At 45.7% G+C, this 25539-nt stretch overlaps 2 protein-coding genes across 2 annotated transcripts; both read right to left on the bottom strand.

Annotated features, from left to right (window-relative positions):
- Nucleotides 1-770: 770 nt before the first annotated feature.
- Nucleotides 771-20452, bottom strand: LOC128199166 (splicing factor, arginine/serine-rich 19-like). The gene is made up of 6 exons (XM_052887424.1): nt 20199-20452; nt 8706-8890; nt 8030-8075; nt 4818-5202; nt 3958-4606; nt 771-3064 (listed from the first exon to the last, which is right to left on the bottom strand). The coding sequence occupies exons 2-6, from the start codon at nt 8760-8762 to the stop codon at nt 1721-1723; spliced, it is 2481 nt and encodes an 826-aa protein (XP_052743384.1). The 5' UTR covers nt 8763-8890; nt 20199-20452; the 3' UTR covers nt 771-1720.
- A 1211-nt stretch (nt 20453-21663) lies between these two features.
- LOC112055780 (membrane-bound alkaline phosphatase-like) lies at nt 21664-25141 on the bottom strand. Its single transcript, XM_052887423.1, has 5 exons — nt 24995-25141; nt 24055-24247; nt 23814-23986; nt 23100-23751; nt 21664-22948 (listed from the first exon to the last, which is right to left on the bottom strand). Exons 1-5 carry the CDS (start codon nt 25124-25126, stop codon nt 22734-22736), a joined length of 1365 nt encoding a protein of 454 aa, XP_052743383.1. The 5' UTR covers nt 25127-25141; the 3' UTR covers nt 21664-22733.
- Nucleotides 25142-25539: the final 398 nt, after the last annotated feature.

The following is a 25539-nucleotide window of genomic DNA, read 5'->3' as shown; positions in this document are numbered from 1 at the left end:
CGACGCGACAGATTAACGCGCTGTGCGAGGCACGGGGGGGTAACACCAGCAACTTACCAACTCCGGGCTGACAATTTTAACCGATTAGAAGAAAGATTGAAATTCAAAATTCATTTATTTCAAGTAGCTTACAAGCACTTTTGAAATGTTAAAGCACTCTCAAGAGATAACTCAATATCTCATAACGCGAGCCAGGATTCGAACTCAGGACCTCGTGATACTAGTCGGGAGCCAGTCGTAGCGCCGGTCGCCAATTTAGAGTTTGTAAGTTGGAGAGAACTGTAACTGCTGTTGGTTCAGTGGCGTGTGGCTGTGGCTTCGGATCATTAGGTCTTGGGTTCGACTCCTGGGTCGGGCTATATGAGATACCTACTGATATTGTATTTCTTCTAAGAAATTTTCAGTTTTTCTCAGTTCGGAGTTGGAAAGTTGTGGGTGTTACAGCTCCGTGCCCCGTGCCCCGTGCCCCGTGCTTCGCAGAGCTCGTGAAGCCGTCGGCCCCAGCCATTGTCTAACAGCTGCTAGTGATCGGTAACGAATTAAACATTATTATCACCGCAAGTACAAACATTTCAAGTAGGTAGTGTGTCTCATGTTATCGACATTTCATCTAATCGCATTAATCTTATTGTAGTTTCAATGACAAGGTTATCTGCGAGCGATGATAATTTATCTGAACGAAAACATTCCAGTGTGACAGAAGTCCGCGCTACACACGAGTCGCAGCTGAGATCGTCGCAAGCCCTGGAAATATATAAATGAAACACAGCTTCAGATTCATTTCGATTTTATTCAGAAATTCGAGTCGTTAACATTAGTTTAGTTATAAATTCATTCTAGCGTAAGTCTAAACGGCCGGCGGCGGCGCCCAGCTACACCAGTGCTGCTGCCCACACGGCGACAGTCGCACAGCGTCGCGACAGACGCAACTCGCATGTACACGACGTTAAAAAGCGCGCCGGCGACATCTGTCGACGTGTAGAGCGAGCCAGCGAGCGAGACTCAAACACTGAGATGATCTCGGAATGTCACAACACGAGGCCGCCGGCGCAGGAGAATAAACTCATTTACAATTTATATTTACGTCTCTAAATAGTTATATTATTTACATCGTATGCAACTTTACATAATATAATGCAGGTAACAGAAAGTGACTAGAACACCGCGCCCGGCGCGGCGCTGCCGGGGCGATCCACATCGGTGTAACCTGATATATAATTCGTATAGTTTTTAACAACAATCGGGTCAATGATCATCTTTTTACATGTCGTTCGTTGTACGCGCCTGGCTCCTCCCCTCCTCCTCCCTCCTCCCCCTCCGCCTCCCCCTACTTTGTAGTATGTTTTAGGCTCTAATTTTATTTTCGATGACAGCAATGAGATAAACTTTATTGTTAGAAGAATCTAATGAGTAAGAAAGTTAAGGCTCGTAAGGACAGAAGTGAAATTATGAAAATTGGCACTCTGGGACACAGCCTTGGACGGATCGGACCGGGGACAGAAGCAACAAAACATGGCACAGTGTGAATCCAAAATATGGAGGAAAAATGTGGAATAGATAATAAGTAATCATCTGATATTATGAATTATTTTTTACAAAAACGAGTATCAAAACTGAAATGAAACTAACAATCGAATAGTTTTCATAATGAAGCACAACACGCTCCCTACGCGACCGGCTGCGGAGCGTCCGACCTGCGGCGCCGGCGCTCAAGGCGCGTCTAGCGGCGCGCGGCCAGGTGCGGCGCCAGCGGCTGGTACTCCTTGCCGGAGCGCGGGCGCAGCGTGCACGCCGCCTGCCGCACGCGCAGCGTCTCCGGCGCGTCCGACGACGACTGCGACGAGCAGATGGACAGCGTCTCCACGTAGTCCGACATGTCGGACGTGCCGCTCGACGTGCTGTGCGCGTCCGGCGGCCCGCCCGACGAGCGCGAGCGGCGCGCCGCGCGCGGCGAGTCGGCGGCGCGCCGCGCGGACCGGTAGCGCCGCCGCGCCGCCGCGCTCGTGGCCGGAAGCTCGCGCGCCTCGCGCGCCGCCAGCGACCAGCTCGACACGCCCGAGTCGTTGGACGAGGACGAGTCGCGCGCGCCCGCCGCCGCCGCGCCGCCCGCCGCCTTGGACGCCTCCGAGCTGTCGGCGTCCGAGTGCTTGCAGCCGCAGCGCGCCGGCGCGCCGTCCGCGCCCGCGTCGCGCAGCGTCTCCAGCGACGACGCCGAGCCGCGCGCGCCGTCGAACTCCTGCACGTCGTCGAGGAAGCGCGACGAGTCGGCCGAGCTGGAGCGCTCGCGGCGCGCGGCGCGCGGGCGGCCGGCGCGCGGCGGCGGCGCGCTCTCGCCCAGCGCGGGGTTGCTGGCCGACTTCTCGTCGAGCGCGCCGCCGACGGGGCTGCGCGCCGGGCGCCGCAGCGTGCGGAAGCCGAAGCCGCCGATGGGCGACATGGGCGCGTAGCCGGCGGGCGGCGCGCGCTCGTCCCGCCCGCCGTCCGGCGCGCCGGGCGCCATGAGCAGGTACTCGTCGCTGAGCGTGCGCGGGCGCGGGCGCGGCTGGCCGCACGCGCCGCACGCGCCGCACGGCGGCCGCAGCGCGGCGCCGAGCGCGTGCAGCTCGCGGCTCGTGACGCCGGCGCGCCGCAGCAGCTCCTTGGCGTTCTCGTAGTGCTCCAGCGACAGCGCGAAGCTGAGGTTCTCGTAGTTGGCGAGCGGCCCGTCGTCCACCTCGGGCGGCGGGTCGACGGGCGCGGCGGGCGCGCGCCGGCGGGTCTTGCGCGAGAAGTCGACGCTGGCGTAGAGCGCGTCGGGCGCGGGCTCGTCGCCGGGCGCGCGGCAGGCGGGCAGGCGCAGCCAGCTGTGCGCCCAGGCGGTGACGCGGCGGCAGGGGCAGGCGGCGACGGGCGCGGGCTCGTCCTCCACCACGAGCGGGCGCGGCGTGCGGCCCAGCCGCAGCAGGCAGCCGCACGGTTTCTTCAGCACGAGCGAGCTGGAGGTGGAGCTCTTCGTTATCTTGAACAGCTCGCCGTTCAAGCATTCCTTTAATCTTTTCGGCGTATCGTAGTACTCCCCTTCGACCTGCGGATGAGACCGAGACCGATGTGACTCCCCGGACACGCACCTACACGTGTTCCTGCTACAACAACATTCCGCGGCTGAGGTCCCGGTAGGTATAGAGTCGTGTTGCAGATAATGTGGAAGTAACAAAATAAAAGATGAAAATTGCTGCAAAAGGCTTTACTGCTGTGAAGTATGCACAAGAAGCAATGATCTAAATGGAAATGCAAGATTTGAAATTCACGCACTTATTGTCTTCGTATCGCAATTATTTGCCTAAAATCAATATCCGCTGTACGCACAACCAAATAAATTAAATTAAAACGTGTGCTTGTCAAAAGTTACATTTTTTCTGCGAAGTATATCTATAGAAAAATGTCATAGGGTCAAAAAGGCTAGAACTTGCGATCGCATTAGTTTTGTTCTAATAAGTAGCGGTTGTGTTTGGGGAAACAATGGCGGTTGAGTTTTGGTTCCTCAATGATTCCTAATGGATGACTCCTAATGTTTATCAAGTTAAGCATCGGCTTTAATAGTTTTTTTTTTTTTTGGGAATAAGCAATGTAATTTTAATTGCACACGAAAGTTCCTTCACTAAAAATGTGATACAGACCAGGTGCTGTAAGGTATTGAGAGAGTTTTAAACTCAGAAAAGTTTGCAGATTACGATTCTGCCAGTTGTCAGGAGGTCCTTTCTTTTGTTTTACATCTATACCATTGACACAAAAGGGGTAGCTTTTTGTGTCAATGGTATAGACTAAAATAATTATTTGTATCAGTTTTATTACTAGTTTCAAAAAGAGCTATTAAAAATAGCTTTAGCAATTAAATTAAATAATCTCGCCCAAGAAAAAAAGAATATTCGAAAGTCGTGCGTATAATAGTTTATACAAGTACCCGCTCGCTGCGCCTACCTCGGCGGAGGGTATTTTCGGCACGTCGTAGTTCTCGTAGGGGCCGACGCCGGTGGGGTCGTTCTCGCCGATGGACGCCAGGTGCGAGTGACTGAAGGAGCGCGCGGGCGGCGGCGGCGGCGGGCGGCGCGCGCCGGCGTCCGGCCGCGGCGGCGCGGGCGGGCGCTCGGGCGGCGCGGGCTCGGCCGGACTCTCCATCGTCCACGCGGGGCTGAAGTGCGTGGCGCCCGGCGTCAGCGCGGCCGTGGACGAGCGGGACAGCGCGCCCAGCTTGGACATGCAGCTCGTGCAGCGCTCCAGCGAGACGCCGCCGCCCCACGGCGCCGCGCCCTCGTCCGCGGCCTCGTGCACGGACGCCGCGTCGCCGAAGCCCAGGTCCGGGTAGCGCGCGCGCTCCGCGGAGGGCCAGCACGGCGAGCCGGCGCCGGCCTCCGCCGGGTCCTCGTACAGCCGCAGGTCGCTGGGCGGCAGCGAGCGCTCCGCGCCGGGCTGCGGGCGGCGGCACGGCGACAGCTGGGCGCGCGCGGCCCGGCGGAAGGCGCGCTCGATGTCGGCCGCCTGGTCGCTCAGCAGCACGTGCAGGCCCTCGCCCGCGCCGCACAGCGAGCCGCCCTCGAAGCAGAAGCGCCCCTCCACCACCCCGTAGCGCCTGCGCACACGCAACACACACGTCGCCACATGCGTACTGTCCACACTCCGTCGACTCGACGATCGACGACACGTTACGACGAATCGATTTTGATGAATTTTGGTACAGAGGTAAATGTAATCACTCAATAGGTTACTACTGAATTAATAGGCCACTTTTTTCGCAAAAATTGTTGACGCAAGGACGTGACGCAGTCCCCGGGCGCGCTCACCGCAGGTGCGCGATGTCCCACACGCCGAGCAGCCGCGGCGGCACGCCGGCCGAGAGCGCGCAGCGGCGCTCGCGCAGGTGCAGGCGCGCCGGGCCCGCCGCCAGCCGCCGCGCGCCGCCGCCGCCCGCGCCCACCAGCACCAGGTAGGGGCGCGCCGAGCCCAGCGCCGCGCCCAGCTTCACCTGCCACTGCATGAGCCGCTCGCGCGTCTCGAAGGCCAGCACGGCGGTGAAGTCCTGGCACAGCAGCGCCAGCGTGTGCGAGTGCTTGTCCAGCGTGAAGCCCGTCTCGCAGCCCAGGAAGTGCTGCAGCGACAGCGCCGCCTTGCTGCTGGCGCCGGCGCAGCGCGCGCGCGCGTCGCGGTACACCTGCAGCTGCACGCAGTCTGCGCAGAGAGTCGGTCGGTGGTCGGTAGTAGTCATTAAGGATCTCCCTTCAGTGATTTCGCAAACTATGGTGCTCTTTGCAGATAACTGTACAATATTATACATATATGAAGGTGAATGACGTGTCATCTTATGAAGATGAGAGTAATGGATCAATAGATGTAGTAATTGAGTGGCTGCCGCCATTCTAGCACTTTGGGACCCCAAAGTCCATTGGCTCTTCGAACTATGTGCCCCGCCCATTGCCACTTCAGCTTCGCGACTCATTGAGCTATGTCGGTGACTTTGGTTCTTCTACGGATCTCCTGATTTCTGATTCGATCACGCAGAGATACTCCTAACATAGCTCGTTCCATCGCCCGCTGTGCGACTCTGAGCCTTCTTATGAGGCCCATAGTTAGTGACCAAGTCTCGGAATCATAGGTCATCACTGGCAACACGCATTGTTCGAAGACTTTTGTCTTTAGGCACTGAGGAATTTCGAACGAAAAGATGTCGCGAACTTTCCCGAATGCAGCCCTGCCGAGTTTGATTCGGCGGTACACCTCTTTCTCGACATTGGACCTACCTAACTGGATCATAAATGTTCTAGGTATATGTATTCGTCTACAATTTCGAGTGCAACGTTCTCAGCTATAACTGGGTGGAGCGATACATGAGCATTATACGTTATTTTCGTTTTGACCATGTTCATTGTCAGGGCCACCTGTTGAGAAACTCTGCTGAGGTCATTGAGCCTCTGCCATGATGACTACATCATCCGCGAACCGCAGTTGAGTGATGTACTCGCCATTCATGTTGATGCCTAGTCTATCCCAGTCCACAATCTTAAAGACGTCCTCCAATGCGGCGGTAAATAGTTTTGGAGAGATTTCATTTCCCTGACGTACGCTGCAACCGGATTGGCTTCGTAGTCTGATCCTATATACGGACTGACATATGTGATGTACCTGTAGTCAATTCGGCATCTCGGCAATGACCTTAGTAGAGCCCAGGTTTCCACCGAGTCGAAGGTTTTCTCATAGTCCACAAACGCTAAACAATTAGGGGTCTGGTGATGGATACGAGGGACAATTAAGGGAAATCCTCAAAAGTTCACAGTAGCTACCTTGTGTTTGGGCTTGATCAATTTGTATTGATGAGAACTTTACATGTAGATGTGTTGTGACTGTCATTAGGGCTCTGGTGATGGAGACGAAGGACAGCTAAGGAGCTCCTCAACGGTTTACAGTAGCTATCTTGTAATTGAACTTGATTAATTAATAATATTGATGAGAACTTTACATCTAGATGGGTCAACACAAACAACGAACGGGGAAAGATGTATGCGAATAAACATTTTGAAGTCGGTTGTATTTTTATGAAGAACAGAACCACCACGCTCTTGTGCCACGCCTCGGGCGTCGTGCCCTCGTGAATAACGGAATTGAACAATCGCTGAAGGACTTTGCGTCAGCTGCCTCCGTCAAATAGACAGATCTCTTGCGAAAACTATTGAGCCTCGATTATTTTCAATCTCATTTTTAATGCGCTCAGTATTGAAGTTTCGCAAGTCGCTGGTTTGCGACTTAGAGATCTGTCTAATAATTCTTTGGTATTTTAACGCATCTGCGGAAGACTATAAACTCGTTTCTTGCCTCTCTTTCATGAGCGTGTTTGGTCTGAGAACATTTTGGTTATTTTTCATATGCTCTTTATAAACTGAATTAAACAGTTAGTACGAAAACACTGCGTATAGCATATTTTGGATACGTAGAATCAGTACATAGCTAAGACACAATATTCTGGGAGAACTCTGTAGACAGAGATAAAGTATTCAGAGCCCAGAAAAGATGCATTTGAGCAATAAAAAGCCTTCATAGGACTGACAGCTGCAAGCCGTATTTCTTTTTCAATTTCTCATTTATTCATTTATTATCATTCAAGCAATAAATATTTTACATTATATAATATAAAAATTATACCAGTTACACTTTTATTATATAATGCAAGCTATGGAGCCCAGTTTGGGCGTAGCTTTAGTTGTCGAGTGATAGGGAAATCGTTTTTTTTATTTTTCTTTATCATGCATGTAGTCATTTACCGCGTAGTTTCTTCGGTTCGACATCGATTTTCTACTTTATGTCATTAATTAAGCATACTTTTTGTGATCTATCACTGAGATAAGAGGCAATGAAATCAAGTGCAACACTCTTTATGCTTGGCTTAAACTTAAGTAAAAGAGTGTTATGTCAGCACAATCGAATGCCTTGGCCAAATCACAGCACACACTGATAGCATTCTTAGACCTTTCCTATGCTTCATAGATATGTTTTATAAGTTTAGCACCTGTTTCAGTTGTCTATTGTTGTCTTTTGTAAAACCATACTGTCCAGTATGAAACAAGTTATTTAAATTCTCAAAAACCTTGCTAAGTGTTGGCAATATTGTAATCGGTCTGAGCTGAGCGGCGACTATGCAACTTTGTTCTAATAGGTACATTTTTAAACTTTTGATGTCTTTTGGAATATTTGAATTGAATAATTTAAAAAGTTAAAAAAAGGTGTTGAAGCAGTCTTGAATCTGAAGTAGTTTATTTTGATAAGAAATAATACCAAGATACAAATAAGGAGCCATTTGTAACAGCGAAATTTCCATTATTTTATTTCAATAAAAGAACACCTATTGCGTTATGACTACAATAGTTGTAACACTTTTTGTGAAAAAATATGTGTTCTTCAAAGTTATAGTACATTATTTTATTCTAACATCGATAGTTTTTGCAGCGCACGTCACGTAAACAATATTTTAGTGTGTGTGTGTGTGTGTGTGTGTGTGGGGTCTCACCTGCCACGGGCGACAGTTTCCGCATGACGCACCAGCGCGACTTCCACTGCAACAATCGTACGCGTCAGCACACAGCACAGCACTGCACATGTGCACAGCTGGGACCAGCTCTTGGCACCATCATTATTATCGGCTTAGTTTTAGTTAAGCCTACAGGACCAGGTCTCAATCATTATCCGAGATAGGATATGACGTTCTCCGAAACATAGGGTTCGTAACACCATCGTGAACGGAAATGAATCATTTTACCAAAATATCTTGAAGCAAAATATGTTAGATTGTGAATGATTTTTCTGGTTTGATTCTAGAAGACAAGATAACCAGAAAACGTGCACCTCGCAAACAGCAGAGAAAATGGATGAACGATGTCAAGGAGCATTTCACAGGACGAAAGGGTTCCTTCATCTGGCCGACAAACTTTAATATGAGAAAGGCACCCACCCGATGATGAAAGTTTACTGTTTATGTTTAGTACTTACTACTTACTACTGGTATTTACGAGTATTCCGAAAATTATTTAATTCTGTGACCCGCGTGTAAATTATGACGCGTGATCGAATCAATTTAAGTGAAATATCAACTCGACCTCCCTAAGAGAGTGTGGTCAGGTTGTGGGTGTTTGCGCTCGTCGACTCTGCCGGTGAGCGACACGACACGGTCTGTGATTGATCATTACCTTTTTCCCATCGCGGAACTTGACCGTGCCTTCGATGATGGTGTTATCGTCGGCCATGTCGGCGCTCCGTCGGTGCGGCGCGGGCGGCGCTAGGGGCGCGGGCGGCGCGCGCGCGTGCGACTGCGCCGCGAGCGCCGGGCGCCCATGCTGCTCGCGGGGGGCGCCGCTCGGTCACATCGCTCCGTCTAGGACAACCGAAATACTGTTTAATATAGAGTGTGTTTTATTTAGTGTTCTATTGGTATCATTCGATAGCCCTTGAGGTGCACTTTTCAAACGTAAATAGCCTATTTATCTGGACTTGGCATTTTGACGCATTTTAGTCGATCTTAGATTTTTGATGTTAATTTTTTAATTTTACGCAATGTTTACTCACAATAGACAGGTTCTAAAACGAACTACCGATTGAACACTTAATGAAAATTGTAACTTCTCTGAGTCAAAAATTATAACTAAATGGAAATTTCGAAAACCGCAAAAATTACCTCAATTTATCAGCGCTATCAGCCCTCTTCACTGCATATGACTTAGCATAGTTTCAACTTAGCGTATAAAATTCCTAGATTCTTCGGCTATCCAACGGTGTGATTACACTTTGGATAGATATGTTACGTAACTGCAATAGCCATCTGTATCCCCCGATTTTCGTACATTCGTTTTTTGGAATGACACCCCTCTATGGAAGCAATTTTAAAGACATATTCACGTCAAAATGACAATTTTGTTGCGACGGTCGTCTACTAGCTATGTGGTTAGACTATACCTTATGCCTGGGGCTTGAAATAAACATACATTACAGTTACCAAAAATATTTAATAAAAAAAATTAAATCGACTTAAAAAAAATAAAACGTACCGCCTAAACTAAAAAGCGATAAAAAAGATCATATTCGTGCTACTTCGCTGTTGCTTTTTAGAATTTCCTTAATAGTCCAAAACTGTTTCTATCCACCCTTAATCCTTCTTTGTACCGCTAGATCATTACTTTAGCTGTTAAAGGAATTTTGCTTGCCTAAGTACATGTAACTGTTCACATATTCTATAGACATGTTATCGAGATATATAGGGTGTACAACTAAGTTTGGCATGACTTTTTTTTTTACAAATGCTAATTTTTAAGTCAACTTCTCTACTTACTACATTTAAACTTTACAACATTAAATTTAGTTCGTTGCTATTTTCTGATAGCATTAAGATGTCATTAGCAAATCTTAATACACATCGCGTGTCGGGCCACGCGATGTGTATGAATTATCTTTTTAAATAACAACGGAATTAGTATGCAATTTTCGATTAACCAATTAAGTTTTTTAACTTGGTCTAACTGTTGTAACTTGGGTTTCTTAACTGTTACAGTATAACTGTTATAACTGTTATAGTTTTTCTTGTAATTTCATTATCTACTTTCGTGATTTCACATATCCATAAACAACCGTTTAGCCAGTAGAGTGTGGGGATACTTGACTCTAACAAAAATTAGCTCGTAAAAGCTTCATATTTTACAAACGGATCCCTATTGGAAGCTTACTTAAGGACAAAATAAGCGAGGCCTCCGGCCGTGCGCGTGACTGTCCTCCGGCTCTGACTGCTTCTGCACGAGCTTCGGCCGGATATTTTACGAATTTGCGATCTGGCTTCAAGCAATGACTTAAGCAGTCGTATCCAAGTATAAAACGTACCGCCGTAATAAAGATGAGCGGCTTCCGGCTGCGCTCATAACTGGTTGTGATTGTATTAGGGGTCTGATGATGAAGACGAAGGTCAGTTAAGGGAACTCCTCGACGGTTCACAGTAGCTACCTTGTGTTTGGACTTGATTAATTTTATATTGATGAGAACTTTCCACCCATATATGTTGTAACTGGATAAAGGGTCTGGTGACGAAGACGGAAGACATTTAAGAAATCTCCTCATTGGCTACGATACCTTTCACGTTTTTTATGTAGGTATTCATATTACGTGTGGATAAAGGAGGAGTGAAGTTTTGTATATGAGTTAAGGTAGTATTTTCAAAATTGGGATTGTAGGACTTAGGTATTTATTGAAAAAAACATTTCAGCTGAAGCTGAAAAAACAATTTTTTTTTTTAAAAATTCAACCGACGTCCAACTCCAAACTAAAAAGGAAAAAATAACATCTTACCTATGTGCTACTTTCTGATCAGTTTGTAGGCGGTGCCAATCCAGTGTCGTGTTTTAATTAAAGCCGTTTTCTGAGAGAACCACAGAAATTATGTAATTTAAACAGCTTGAATTAAAACATCGCTTGTTTTTTTGTGTAAGAAATCGTTAGTGTTTGGTTTTATTATCGTTTTGCAAAAGGTTTATATTAAAATCACCTAGTTAAACTATATGATCGGCATAAGCAAATGAAGTGACAGATTGCAAAATTGCCTCAAAAAAGTCATTCAAATGGGGCCACGGTGGCCTGAATGCGGTACCAATAACTAGGCGACGTTTGTTGACGGTCATACCTCACCACATTGGCTTCAGGATGTTTATATGTCCGCACACTTATCATCATCATCATCATCATCATATCAGCCGATGGACGTCCACTGCAGGACATAGGCCTTTTGTAGGGACTTCCAAACATCACGATACTGAGCCGCCTGCATCCAGCGAATCCCTGCGACTCGCTTGATGTCGACAGTCCACCTGGTGGGGGGTCGGCCAACACTGCGCTTACTAGTGCGGGGTCGCCATTCCAGCACTTTGGGACCCCAACGTCCATCGGCTCTTCGAACTATGTGCCCCGCCCATTGCCACTTCAGCTTCGCAACTCGTTGAGCTATGTCGGTGACTTTGGTTCTTCTGCGGATCTCCTCATTTCTGATTCGATCACGCAGAGATACTCCTAACATAGCTCGTTCCATCGCCCGCTGTGTGACTCTAAGCCTTCTTATGAGGCCCATAGTTAGCGACCAAGTCTCGGAACCATAGGTCATCACTGGCAACACGCACTGTTCGAAGACTTTTGTCTTCAGGCACTGAGGAATTTCGGACGAAAAGATGTCGCGAAGCTTCCCGAATGCAGCCCAGCCGAGTTGGATTCGACGGTTCACCTCTTTCTCGAAATTGGACCTACCTAACTGGATCATATGTCCTAGGTATATGTATTCGTCTACAATTTCGAGTGCAGCGTTCTCAACTATAACTGGGTGGAGCGATACATGAGCATTACACATTATTTTTGTTTTGCCCATGTTCATTTTCAGGCCCACCTGTTGAGAAACGCTGCTGAGGTCATTGAGCATGGTACTAAAGTCATCCAGAGTCTGTGCCATGATGACTACATCATCCGCGAACCGCAGTTGAGTGATGTACTCGCCATTGATGTTGATGCCAAGTCCGCTCCAGTCTAGAAGCTTAAAGACGTCTACCAGTGCGGCGGTAAATAGCTTCGGAGAGATCACATCTCCCTGACGCACTCCTCGCTGCAACTGGATTGGCCTCGTAGTCTGATCCTGAACACGGACTGACATAGTGGCGTTTTCGTACAAGCACTTCAACGCTTGGATATACCTGTAATCAATTCGGCATCTCTGCAATGACCTTAGCACAGCCCAAGTTTCCACCGAATCGAAGGCTTTCTCATAGTCCACAAACGCTAAGCAAAGTGGCTGGTTATACTCGTGAGTCTTCTGTATAACCTGCCGCAGCGTATGGATGTGGTCTATGGTACTAAAGCCTTTTCGGAAACCGGCTTGTTCGGGAGGCTGGAAGTCGTCAAACCTATTAGCGAGACGATTCGTGATGACTCTCGAGAACAATTTGTAAACATGGCTTAGCAGCGAGATGGGTCTGTAATTCTTCAGCAAGGTGTTGTCACCTTTTTTGAAGAACAGAACCACCACGCTCCTATGCCACGCCTCAGGCGTCGTGCCCTCGTGAATGACGGAATTGAACAATCGCTGAAGGACTTTAAGTATCGGTTTTCCACCCGCTTTCAGGAGTTCTGCTGTGATTCCGTCCTCACCTGGCGCCTTATTGTTCTTCAGGTGTTTGAGAGCCACACTAATCTCGTATAGGCTGACGTCCGGGATATCTTCGGTATAGTGTCGGGTCAACTTGGCTCTGGGGTCTTTAGCCAAATTGGCAACAGGCTGCTGAGTAGTCGTGTATAGCTGTCCATAGAACTTCTCGACCTCACTTAATAACTCGGGCTTGGAAGAAATTAGATTACCGTGTTCGGTCTTCAAACGCTTCAGCTGCCTCTGTCCAATAGACAGATCTCTGGCGAAAACTTTCGAGCCTCGATTATTTTCAATCGCATTTTTAATACGCTCGGTATTGAAATTTCGCAAGTCGCTGGTTTGCGACTTAGAGATCTGTCTACTGATTTGTCACACTTATACCCATCCGTATATAAACCCCACTCCACCGCCCCGGCCTCTGTGTGTGTCTCAGTCTATCCCCAGGCACGACAGGAGCACGATCGTCTTGCCCCTGCTGTAGCCATATTTCGCTTATTGCTAACTAGCTGGCTCCGCGCGGTTTCACCCGCGTGGTTCCCGTTCCTGTAGGAATACGGGAATAATATATAGCCTATAGCCTTCCTCGATAAATGGGCTATGAAAGAATTTTTTAAATTGGTCCAGTAATTCCTGAGATTAGCGCGCTCAATCAAACAAACAATCGATACTTAGATTACTGAGTGTGGCAAGACATTCGTCATGTCGTGTCCCTAATGAGCCAGCGTTGAACATTCCGACCTTGAAATATTTGTTTTGATCAGACCCATAATAATAAAGTGACACATGTATGTTGGTTATATCTGTCCATCTATATCTATACTTATAATAAAAATCAAATTCTGTACATTGAGAAATTTTGAAAATTTTTATTGGACGGCATTATACGATTGATACTGGAGCCAAAAATATTTTTTTTCGATTTCTTGTCTTTTCGTCCGTATTTTTGGTTGAGCGGAGGGCGTCACGCAGAAACTACTAGATGGAGTACAACGAAACTTAGCGCGGTTTAAGACCAATACAACAATACGGAGCAGGTTATAGGATATTTTTATAGCGAAAATAAATTCAAAAGGGGGTGAAATGGAAGTTGAAAGTTTGTATGGAAAGTCCTCCATTTTAGAGTTACAGTTATAAAAAGGACAATGAGCAAAAGCTGTACCGGTGAACTGAGTAAATCGATGTTGTGTCTCAAGTTTTTCATGATTATAATTTATTATTATATCATTTCGATTCAAATCAAATCAAAAAACATTTATTTCAAGTAAGCTCACATTTGACAATCGACGATTTAAAACCGTTTATCTATACTAATCTATATCTATACTAATATTATAAAGAGGTAAAGTTTGTAAGTTTGTAAGTTTGTCACATTTTTTAAATGGGGTAATCTTCGGAACTACTGGTCCGATTTTAAAAATTCTTTCACCAGTAGAATGCTACATTGTCGGGGAGTGCTATAGGCTATATTTTATATATGGTATCATATATATTAGCCGAGTTATCACAGTTTTTGTCATACAGGTCGGACTAAAAATCCTCTTTAACAGACTTATTCGCATACGCTGCCTTAACTATTGTGTAAAATTGAAATTAATGTATGGAGACTTTATGTATCTTTAAAAGTTCTACAAAAAAGTCCGCGACACCATGTATCTATCTTCTATATATTAGCAGATATAGTACCTTTTGTGTTTTAAAAATTATTAATTTTATATACTTAGGTTTACGTCATTATTTATACAACTAAACTTTAATCCTTATTAAAATAAATTATTTAATAATCACAAGGATATTATGGAGATAAGATTTGCCCTTTACAGTATGTTAATTACTTAAATAGTTTCGGAGATAATACAAAATTTCTAAAAGACGCAGAAATTCTGCTATATGACGCCCGGCGCTTTCATATACGTGGTTCCCGTTCCCGTGTGAATATGGGGATCAAACATAGCCTATGACACTCGAAAATAACGTAGCTTTCTATTGGTAAAACAAATTTCCAAATCGGTCCAGTAGATCCAGAGATTACCTCCTACAACCACACGAACTTTACCTCTTTATATTATTAGCATAGAAGTCTCTATTTCTCTTGTTCATACCACCACTCTCGAAGGACTGGACCGATTTTGCTAAGGGTAGGAGTAAGATAGAGAAGTTACAGGGTAGGGTAGGGTACAGGTAGGGAAGCGTAGGGGTAGTGTAGGGGTAGGGTAGGTTTATGGCCGGGTTTAGGGTAGTGGTAGGGTAGAGGTACGGGTAGGATAGGGAAGTGGTAGGGTAGGGGAGGATAGGCGTGAGATAGGGGTACGGGTGGGATAGGTGTAGGAAAGGGATAGGGTACGGGGAGGGTATGGGTAGGATGGGGGTAGGGTGTAGGTAAGGTAGGGTAGGGTGTAGGTAAGGTAGGGGTAGGGTAGGGGTAGGGTAGGGGTAGGGTAGGGGTAGGGTGGGGGTAGGGGTAGGGTAGGGTAGGGTAGGGGTACTAGTAAAGTTGACATCGAAATTTACGCGGACGAAGTCGCGGGCGTCCGCTAGTTATTTATATAAAGTCCACGTTTATTCTTATCGTGAGAGAAATAAGACTCCATAATAATATAAGACTCCATAAGAACATTATGGATTATTGTTTAAGTTTTAAATACATCATGGGCATCGGTAAGTAAGTTGTTTATTTCAGTAAGTAAGGTAAGTTTATTATTTCACAAGCCATGTAGGACAAAGTTAGGTAAACACTCTCCCATACCAAGAATGTCTGACATTTATAATAGTTTCGTAGAAATTCAAAATGAAATTGACTTATTCTTCAATAGATATTCTGACTTTAGACGAAAAATAATTGACACTTTTAATCTCTGACATTTTTACTCTTTACCTTTTTTTTAATTGTAATAATCTCTTCCATTATATAATGTATAAATTGATATATTTTTAATTTTTAACTATTGATCGTATTTTTTTAACATTTTTATTATTTAATTCTTAATTTCTTTCATTCGTACCAATTGTATTTTTTTGTTTTATTTGCAACCTTAATTGTACCATTTGACATTTTTATCATATTATATAACTGACATTTTTAAATTTAATTATTCTTAATTTTAATGATAATTTTACTTAAAATAGTATTTGGACTTCTCGTGCCAAACTTGTAATATATTGTACCTATTAATTAAATTACTTATTACTTAGATTATAATTGTTTTCTCTATGTATAGTATATACTTGATATCTTAGAGTTTGTTGTACCTATAAATTAATGGATATCTATAACTAAGAAGTGTACATAATATCTAAAAATTGTAAAAGTTGTGAAAATTTTTTAATAGCTAAGCATTAACCTAATTTATCAATGTAATTAAATGTAAGCATGAATTTAATGTATTAGCGGTTGATTTTCCTTAATAAATAAATAAATAAAGTAAAGTCAACTTATTAAAATGTTTTTCCTTTTTCCTAATTCCCACACATTGCATGACCTATTCATTCGGAACTAAACTTAAATGAAACAGGACGTCGCAATTATATTCCAAAATATCTTTTACTTTTTAACCAGGGTTTTAGTTTAAACATTCTCCTGTTAAACATTACGTTTTGTGTAGGTAAGATGCGTAACTCGACACTTGCTGATTACCGCGAAATGCGATGAATTATCATTAGTAAATAAATGGTAAATTATGTTTAAAAGTCTTCAAATTAAACATTCAATTAAGCTTTATTTGATTGTGACACAATAAAGTTGATACCGATACAAATCTTCAGTCACTTGCTCAATGTCCTTTGTCCATAAATCATGAAAAATATGTAAAATGTAATGTAATACAAGAAATTTTTAAATTCAACCCTTGAAGGCTAAAAGGGGTTAAAATTTGTAAAAAAAATAATAATCAGGCATTTAACAAGTTATATTTGTAAAAATGGTCCTCATACGCTTTGTCTAACATTAAAAAGGAACCTTAAAAATTTCACCCCTAAAGGGTTAAAATAGGGTTGAACTTTTTTTATAAAAGTCCGTCATTTCTCAAATTTTGTTCACGGCAATAGATTACATTGACTATCGATAGAATGTGAAATGCAATAGAGATAAAAATTTCAACCCCTAAAGTGTGTGTAAGTGTAAAAAACGGTGTACATAAATAATAATTTCATAAATACAATGTTTTATATGAAATATCGCTGTTTGGAATAAATACAAAAATTCGAAAATATTAGAAAATGAACTTTTATGTTTTTTCTGTATTATAAAGAAATTGAGGGTCGTTTACCATTTTCCTCAATTTTCAATTTGTTTCTGATAAACAACGCATGTTTCAATACATCAGGCTATGTTGGTAACTCTGAATTACTAAATAAACAAGGAGATCCAAATATAGCACAATCTATTACACTTCGAGTCCCTATTTACTTACATTATTTTAATTTTTTACTAACACTAACTAGATCACGCAACTACGAGCTTATCATCTTGAGTAATATCAGTCAAGTAGTCAACTACACGAGAGCATGACAAAGTATCGGTAGCTCGACTTATTCTGGTGCAAACAGTTGCGTTTAGTTTTACTCTCAAAGCGTTTTATTTGTTATCGACAATTTTGATAATGTAATGTTTAAGTTCAGGACAATTAGAGTAACTAAAGTATGTTGTTTTATATATAAAAACTGTTTATGATTTTTGTATATTAGTTGCATTTGTTCACTTTTATGAAATACTAGCGGACGCCCGCGACTTAGTCCGCGGAAAATTAGTTTTTTTAGAAATCCCTCGGAAACCATGGATTTTTCCGGGATGATAAGTAGCCTATGTGTTAATCCAGAATATTTCCATTCCAAATTTCATCCAAATCGCTTTAGCAGCCGCAGCGTAAAGGAGGAACAAACATACGTACACACACAAACTTTCGTCTTTAAAATATTAGTATGATAGCGGTCATGCTTTCACTTTCGCTTTTACTTATGTACACATCTTCCCTACCCCTACCTTACCCTACTCCCTACCTAAACCTACCCAACCCTACTGTGCCCCTACTTTTCCCTTACCCTACCGCTAACCCTAACCCTACCCTACCCCTGCCTTACCTCTACCCTACCCTACTCGTACCCTACCCCTTCCCTACCCTACCTCTATCCTACCCTTCCCTATCGAACCCCTACCTCTACCCTACCCCTACACTACCCCTACCCTACCGTAACCTACTCGTACCCTACACCTTCCCTACCTTACCCCTACCCTTCCCTACCTTTAGCAAAATCGGTCCTGCCCTTTGAGCGTGGTGCGATGACCAAAGGACTATTTCCCAAGAAACTAAAGAGGGGTAATCTCTAGATCTACTGGACCGATTTAGAAAATTCTTTTACCAGTAGAAAGCTACGTTATTTGCGAGTGTCATAGGCTATGTTTAATCCCCATATTCACTCGGGAACGGGAACTACGTAATTGAAAGCGCGGGGCGTCATGTAGCGGAATTTCTGCGTCTTTTAGAAATTTTGTATTATCTCCGAAACTATTAAACTAATTAACATACTATAAACGGCAAATCTTATCTCCATAATATTCTTGTGATTATTAAATAATTTATTTTGATAAGGATTTAAGTTAAGTAGCATAAATAATGACGCAAACTTAAGTATATAAAATTAACAATTTTTAAAACACAAAAGGTACTATATCTGGTAATATATAGAAGATAGATATATGGCGTCGCGGACTTTTTTGTAGAACTTTTAAAGATACATAAAGCTTCCATATATTAATTTCAATTTTACACAATGGTTAAGGCAGCGCATGCGAATAAGTCTGCTTAAGAAGATTTTCGGTCCGACCTGTATGACAAAAACTGTGTTAACTCGACTAATATATATGATACCAATATAAAATATAGCCTCTAGCACTCCCAGATAATGTAGCATTCTACTGGTGAAAGAATTTTTGAAATCGAACCAGGAGTTCCGAAGATTACCCCATTTAAAGAATGTTACAAACTTACAATTTACAAACTTACAAACTTACAAACTTACAAACTTTACCTCTTTATAATATTAGTATAGATTTAAAAATCAGTAGAGGGCTAAGAAAGGGTTGCAATATTTTTTTATCATTTTTCTCGTAACCGCAAAAAGATGTAACTTTCAGGAGGTCTTCGAAAATGCTAACTTACAAAACCAAATCTCGCTTCACCCTATCATATACCTACCGTATACCTATGTTCGTTAGAGGTGTTCCCTGCATAATCGCAGTAGTTAGATATATAGCAGGTGTGACCACGGCTTTACCTTGATCATTTTAGTACCTATGCATTTCTCATTTGTATCAGAAATATTTTCTTATTTCGTCCTTTTGAGACCACTTTTTACGTAGTCGGGTTATAGTTTTTAAACTTTATTTTTATTTAATACTTTTCCGTTTCCCGATGAGTCACACTAGCCGTGCAATATCTACATCGTCGCATTCTGATATAGTGAAATGAAACGACTGGAGAGTACGATCTGTACCTAATACCGCAATTTACAATTGTATTTTGACTCAAACAATATGATGTATATTAGACACCTACCATCATCTATGAGACGTAGTAAAAAGCTTGTTTATATAATTATTTATTTATTTTGCTATCATCCGCGAAAAGTCGACGAACCCATGCGACGACGTTACCCAGGTCCGACAAAATACTCTCTACGTACGTTTCAGCCCGAAACTGGAGCATCCTCAGGAGATGTTGACTACAACGTGCAATTGCAAAGGCAATTACTTTACAAAGGAGAATTTTCTTAATTCTCTGCGTGTGTGAAAGCTGCCAATCCGCATTGAGCCAGCGTGGTGGACTATTGGCCTAACATTTTTCATAAGGATATTGACTTTTTGCAGGTAATACATACATACGCTAGAAAAATATTAATCTATACTAATATTATTTATAATATTGTTGCAGACTAGTTTGATTGTTTGTTTGGTTAAGCGCACTAATCCCAGGAACAACTGCTCCGATTTGAAAAATTCTTTCAGTGTTAGACAGCCCATTTATCGTTTACTTTATTTTATAATATTAGTATAGCTCCTATTTGCTCTATAAAAACTTTCAGCCATTTAAAATGAAGATAAAGAGCTTTTTTTTTAATTTACTAAAGTACTTATAAAAATTTATATCTATATTTATAATAAATCTGTAGAGAGGTCAAAGGAGGTCAGGACTTTGCAATTGCACGTTGTAGTCGACATCTCCTAAGGATGCTCCGGTTTCGGGGTGAAACGTACGTAGAGAGTATTTTGTCGGACCTGGGTTGCATGGGTTCGTCGGCTTTTCGCGGATGATAGCAAAATAAATAAATTATTATATAATAAAAAATTTTGTCTGTCTGTCTGTATGATCGTTATAGAACCATAAACTACTCGACTGAATTTAATAAAACTTGGTACAATTATTCTTCATACTCCTGGGCAGGTTATAGTATAGGTAGACAAATACTTACTTTTGAAACTCATACATTGGGGTATTAAACAGTTTAACTAGAAAGCACGAATACTTACGATGTCACTAAAACTTTAGTATCACAATCAGCCTCCGGTGAGCACGAGAGCTGGTCTCCGGCTCGCACGCACACACACACACACACACACACACGCACACACACAACACACTGCACCGATTGCCTGCGTCACTGCAGGCTTCCACCAGACCAACAACGCGACAAGTATACTTAAACGAAAACTCGCACGTAGTCGGCAAAGTTTTCCGCGCGAGTTACCGCCGACGGAGCGACGGGCGGGCGGTGCTGCGGGCGGGCGGGCGGATACTGGCGGCCGGCGGGCGAGCGCGCGCGGGGCGGGGTGCGGGGAGGAGGGCACCGGGAGCGGGCCTTTCGGGGAAGTTGTGAGGAGTAGCGCCGAGCGGCGTGCAGAGTGCAGCGAGTGTGCAGTGTGCACTCCGCTAATTGCGCTTTTAATGAGCGCGCGCGGCTCCGGCGGGCCCGAGCGCGCCGCGCGACCCGCCGCGTCAGGCTGTCTTCGGGGAACTTCTACAATACTCTGTTGTTGCATAAACCACTCCGTCATAATAATCTATGTAGCTTCAATGATAATTGATATTATATATTTAATTTAAGGAAGCTAAAACTGTATGAAATTTCAATCAATGACAATCTTTGTTTTAATGTATAAACTAGCCGACGCCCGCGACTTGGTCCGCGTAAAAATTGATGTAAATTTCCCTACCTCTACCTTACCCTGCTCGTAAACCTACCCAACCCTAACCTACCCTTACCTTACTCCTACCCTACCGCTAACGCTAACCCTGCCCTACCTCCACCTTACCCCTACCCTAACCCTACCCGTACCCTTTCGCTACCCCATCCTACCCTACCCCTATCCTACCCTTACCCTACCCCTACCCTAACCCTACCCTACCCCTTCCTTACCCCTACTCTACCCTACCCTACCCTACCCCTACCCTCAGCAAAATCGGTCTAGCCCTTTGGGCGTGGTGCGATGACCAAAGGAATATTTCCCAAGCGACTTCTATGCTAATATTATAAAGAGGTAAAGTTTGTGTGGGTGTAGGGGGTAATCTTTGGATCTACTGAACCGATTTGAAAAATACTTTCAGTGATAGATAGCCCATTTATCGAGGAAGGCTATAGGCTATATTATATTTTCAAAAAAGGATCCTTTTTGAAACTCCAATAATGCAACCCAAGGTGTACAAAAGTTTTGTTCACATGGCGTGCGCTGCAAAACTATTGATGGTAGAATAAAAAAAAAGTACTACAACTTTGCAGAACACATAATTTCCTAAATAAGTTCCTGAGATTAGCGCTTTCAATCAATCAAACTAACAAACAAACAAACTCTTCAGCTTTATAATATTAGTATAGATTAGTTAACCTTATTTACTCGAATGTATCACAAAAAAAAATCAATAAATTCAAACCATCCTCATTGACTTAATGAAAATAAGCTCTTAAAACCTTAAAACCTTTTGACGGTTGTCCGCACTACTGAAGCTGACGTGCACCTTCCCGATGTCCATCAGCGGCGACAGTCGCGACAGTACCACGTGCAGCACGACAGCGCGACAGACTTGTCGCAAGTGACATTAGATATACGTAGTGTGTGTACAGTGACAGTAGTAACAAAAATACAACCACAGTATGTCATATTGTTTATTTATTTGTCAAAGGAAGGTCCTCCACATCCATACCACACAGAGAATAAAATATGTAAAATATAACATGATATGATCTCTTTATAATGATTTTGACTCCACATTCAGACGTGCATAAAGTGTGTATTTGACTATTTGTGCTTACTCGACAGCGTTGAAGTAATTGTTTACTCTTGTTGTACCTAGATGAGATATAACTCTAGACTACACCATTACAAATTGTTAGCTCACTCGGACCGTAGAAAGATGTTAGATTTATGTTTCTTATATAAATTACTTAATGGACCGGTAGATGCATCCACTTTACTTTCTAGAATTTCTGTCAGAATACCAAGACCATATTTTCGGGTCAAAAATTTCACGTTTGGACTAGTTACTCCAAAACTTCAGCTCCATTAAATAGAATGATTTCCACATATAACACTATTTCTAAGGAAGTAAATATTGATATAGCTGGTGACACTTTGTCTATTTTCAAAAATAAACTAGAAAAGTATTAAAAAAAAAAACTATTTTTTAACTCAGTACAAAAGAGATACCTCTTAAATGTTATTTTTATTTTTAGATTATACTTTAGATTTTTTTTTTTATGTTTTTTTTAGTTTAATTCTGTTCATAATGTAATTGTGTGATAGATCCATATCTATATTTTCAAACGCAGTAGTTGAATAGGCACAAAAAGTGGAATTTGTATACCGCTGCGTCAGGCGCACGCCGCCGCCCACGCACGCCGCGCACGCTATGATGTGCGGCAGCTGGCTCTGCTGCAGCACGACACCGCTGCGTCAGTCGCGCTCGGGCGCCGCGGAGTGCGCGTCGCACAGGTGCGCGCCGTCGCCCACGCACGCCGCGCACGCCATGATGTGCGGCAGCTGGCTCTGCTGCAGCACGACACCGCTGCGTCAGTCGCGCTCGGGCGCCGCGGAGTGCGCGTCGCACAGGCGCGCGCCGTCGCCCACGCACGCCGCGTACGCCATGATGTGCGGCAGCTGGCTCTGCTGCAGCACGCCCGCGAACAGCTCCGCCGCCGGCCCGCGCGCGAACACCGCCACGTCCTTGCCGCCGTGCGTCTCGGAGGCGAGCGGCGCGTCCGCGTGTGAGCGCCAGCGCAGTTCGCCTGCGACACGAGCCCACGACTCACTCACTCACCCGCCCGGGCTCCCGTCGCAGGAGCAGGAATTCAAAAAGGCGATCACGGAAGTGACCGAGACACGCCGGTGAGCGCGGACCTCAGTCGAACTCGGACCAAACAAACTGCGGGCACTCACGATAATCTGCATCCTGTGTGACGTCAGGACGTTTGGAGCCCTCGGCGCGCCGGTGCCCGGGCCCGTTCGCGTACGACAGCGTCATGTAGGGCACGCCGTCCGAGTCGGCGTCGTCCGAGGGTCCGAGGATGTCGCCGCCGCGGTGCGTGTACCCGTTGAACGCCATGACGTGCGCGTGGTCGGCCGTGACCACGAGCAGCGAGTCGCGCTCGTCCAGCAGCTCGGCGGCGCGCGCCACGGCCGCGCTCAGCTCCAGCGTCTCGTCAAGCGCCAGCTCCACGTGGTTGTCGTGGTGCGCGTGGTCGATGCGCCCGCCCTCCACGAACAGGAAGAAGCCGCGCTCGTTGCGCGCCAGCGAGCGGATGGCCACCTCCGTCAGCTCGGCCAGCGTGGGCTCGGTGGCGGGGTCGGTCTCCAGGTTGTAGCGCAGGTGGCTGCTCTCGAACAGCCCCAGTAGGTAGTCGGGCAGCGTGGCGTTGGCCTGCAACAGCTGCTCGCGGTTCCACGCGTAATGGTACGTCGCGTTGCGGCGCGCCTTGTCGGCCTGCCACTCCTCGATGAGGTTCCGCCCGTCCGCGCGCAAGCCGGGCGCGCCTTCCTCGTCCTCGACGTGCTCCGGCAGGAACTCGCGCCGCCCGCCGCCCAGGATCACCTGCACGCAATCGTCTCACTGTATTCCGGCGCGGGGCGGCCGCCGCGTCGCCGCTCGCGTACCTTGAACCGGTTCCCCGGGTGCGAGTGCACGAGCTGGTGCGCGATGTCGGGGCACTGGCGCGGGTCGGCGCCGGCGGCGCGCACGGCGGCGTCGCTCTCCCAGTCGCGGTCGGCCACGTGCGCGTACGCGCCCGCCGGCGACGCGTGCGTCACGCGCGTCGTCGTCACGATGCCTGCGGACACGGAGCGAACACTGAGTCAGCGCGCCGAGCGAGCGCCGACGCGAGCGTGCAGTACCGACCGGCGTCGCGGCCGTCGTCCAGCGCCCAGGCGGCGACGGAGTGCACGCGGTTGGCGCGGCGCTGCGACGCGGCGCAGTCCCCGCGCGGCGCGGCGGCCGTCAGCCCGATGGTGCCGAGGTTGGCCTTGGCGCCGCACAGGTACGCCGTGGCCGTGCACGCCGAGTCTGGTATCTGGGAGTCCACGCAGTACGTCTGCGCGAGAGAACTATTGTTGATTGGAATATTTAGACAACGTATTGCTGACTTCCGTTACATTTTTAGGGTTCCAAACGTACCTACGCACAGAAACGGAACCCTTATAATATCACTCGCGCACGTTCAAACGAGCTTGTTAGAAGGATCTCAAATCTATATTTATTTTTCTAAAATGAAAATTTTCTAGTCATTCAATAAGACTATTTAAGATTGCTTCCAACTCCTCGGGTTTCCTAGGATGTATATAATTCTGATATTGTATAAGGAAATATATAATATGGGTTTATAGCCTGAAATAAGTCTTTATTTCAGGCTATAAACCCATTTAAAATATACAGATAAATAATAGTAAGTAAATAATTAGTCATATAGTAAATCTACAGTAAAGTACCTAATTTAAATAATTTGGTACGTTACAACATTTCTCTAGAAGAGCAAACATTTCTTATTTCCTATTACTGTCGCGATGCACGGCAAGCCCATACTTTAGAATAGGGTTTTCAGTACTCGGAGCATACACTGAGGATTTCGTTACGAGAATTCCGGAGACCGAACAAAAAAGCCGCAATTCGCGATCTGATGATCGCGAAATAATCTTGTAGGTACTTTGGCATCGGCAAACATACCCGATGCACTACAGTATTTAGGTAGTTTCATCAGAATGCGGTATCCGTTATTATACTGCACTCTGATGCTGCTATACTATATAAAACTACTGGTTTCAATAAATTCTTACAAGCTCACCTTCGCGAGGCCTACTGTCGGGAAGGCCTCGAAGGAGAGCTGCGACTCCTCGCCGGGGCGGCCGGCGCGCTGGCCCAACAGCGTGCGCGCCGCCGCCAGCGTGGGCAGCGACATGCCGTCGCCCAGGAACATGACGACGTTGCGCGCGCCGGGCGCCGGGCCCAGCCGGGCCGCGCGCGACGCGATGCCCGCCCGCGCCTCTCGCGCCCAGTACTGCGCCGTGGCCTCGCGGGGGTCCGCGGGGGGCACTGCGAGCGTGCGCGCGCGAGTCGGGGGGTGGTACTCGTCGTGCGCTGGAACGAAGCGATAAACGTACAGTTTTATTATTGGTATAGATGTTCGAAGAGGGCTATATTATATTTTAACAAACGTGTGCAGTTTACCGGTCGCGCGCAAGACGAGCACGCAAAACAGCAGCAGCGTTGTGGGCAGTCGCGTCATGGCGCAGGCAGCACGAGCGGTCGAGCAGCACGAGCTTCAGCACACTGAAGCTGCCGGCCGCTGGAGATGCACTGGCGCTGGAGCCTCACCGCGATTCGTTCATT

Source organism: Bicyclus anynana, chromosome 19 (genome assembly GCF_947172395.1).
Source record: "Bicyclus anynana chromosome 19, ilBicAnyn1.1, whole genome shotgun sequence".
Taxonomy (NCBI): Eukaryota; Metazoa; Arthropoda; class Insecta; order Lepidoptera; family Nymphalidae; genus Bicyclus; species Bicyclus anynana.
This window is presented reverse-complemented; position numbering and strand designations above follow the sequence as displayed.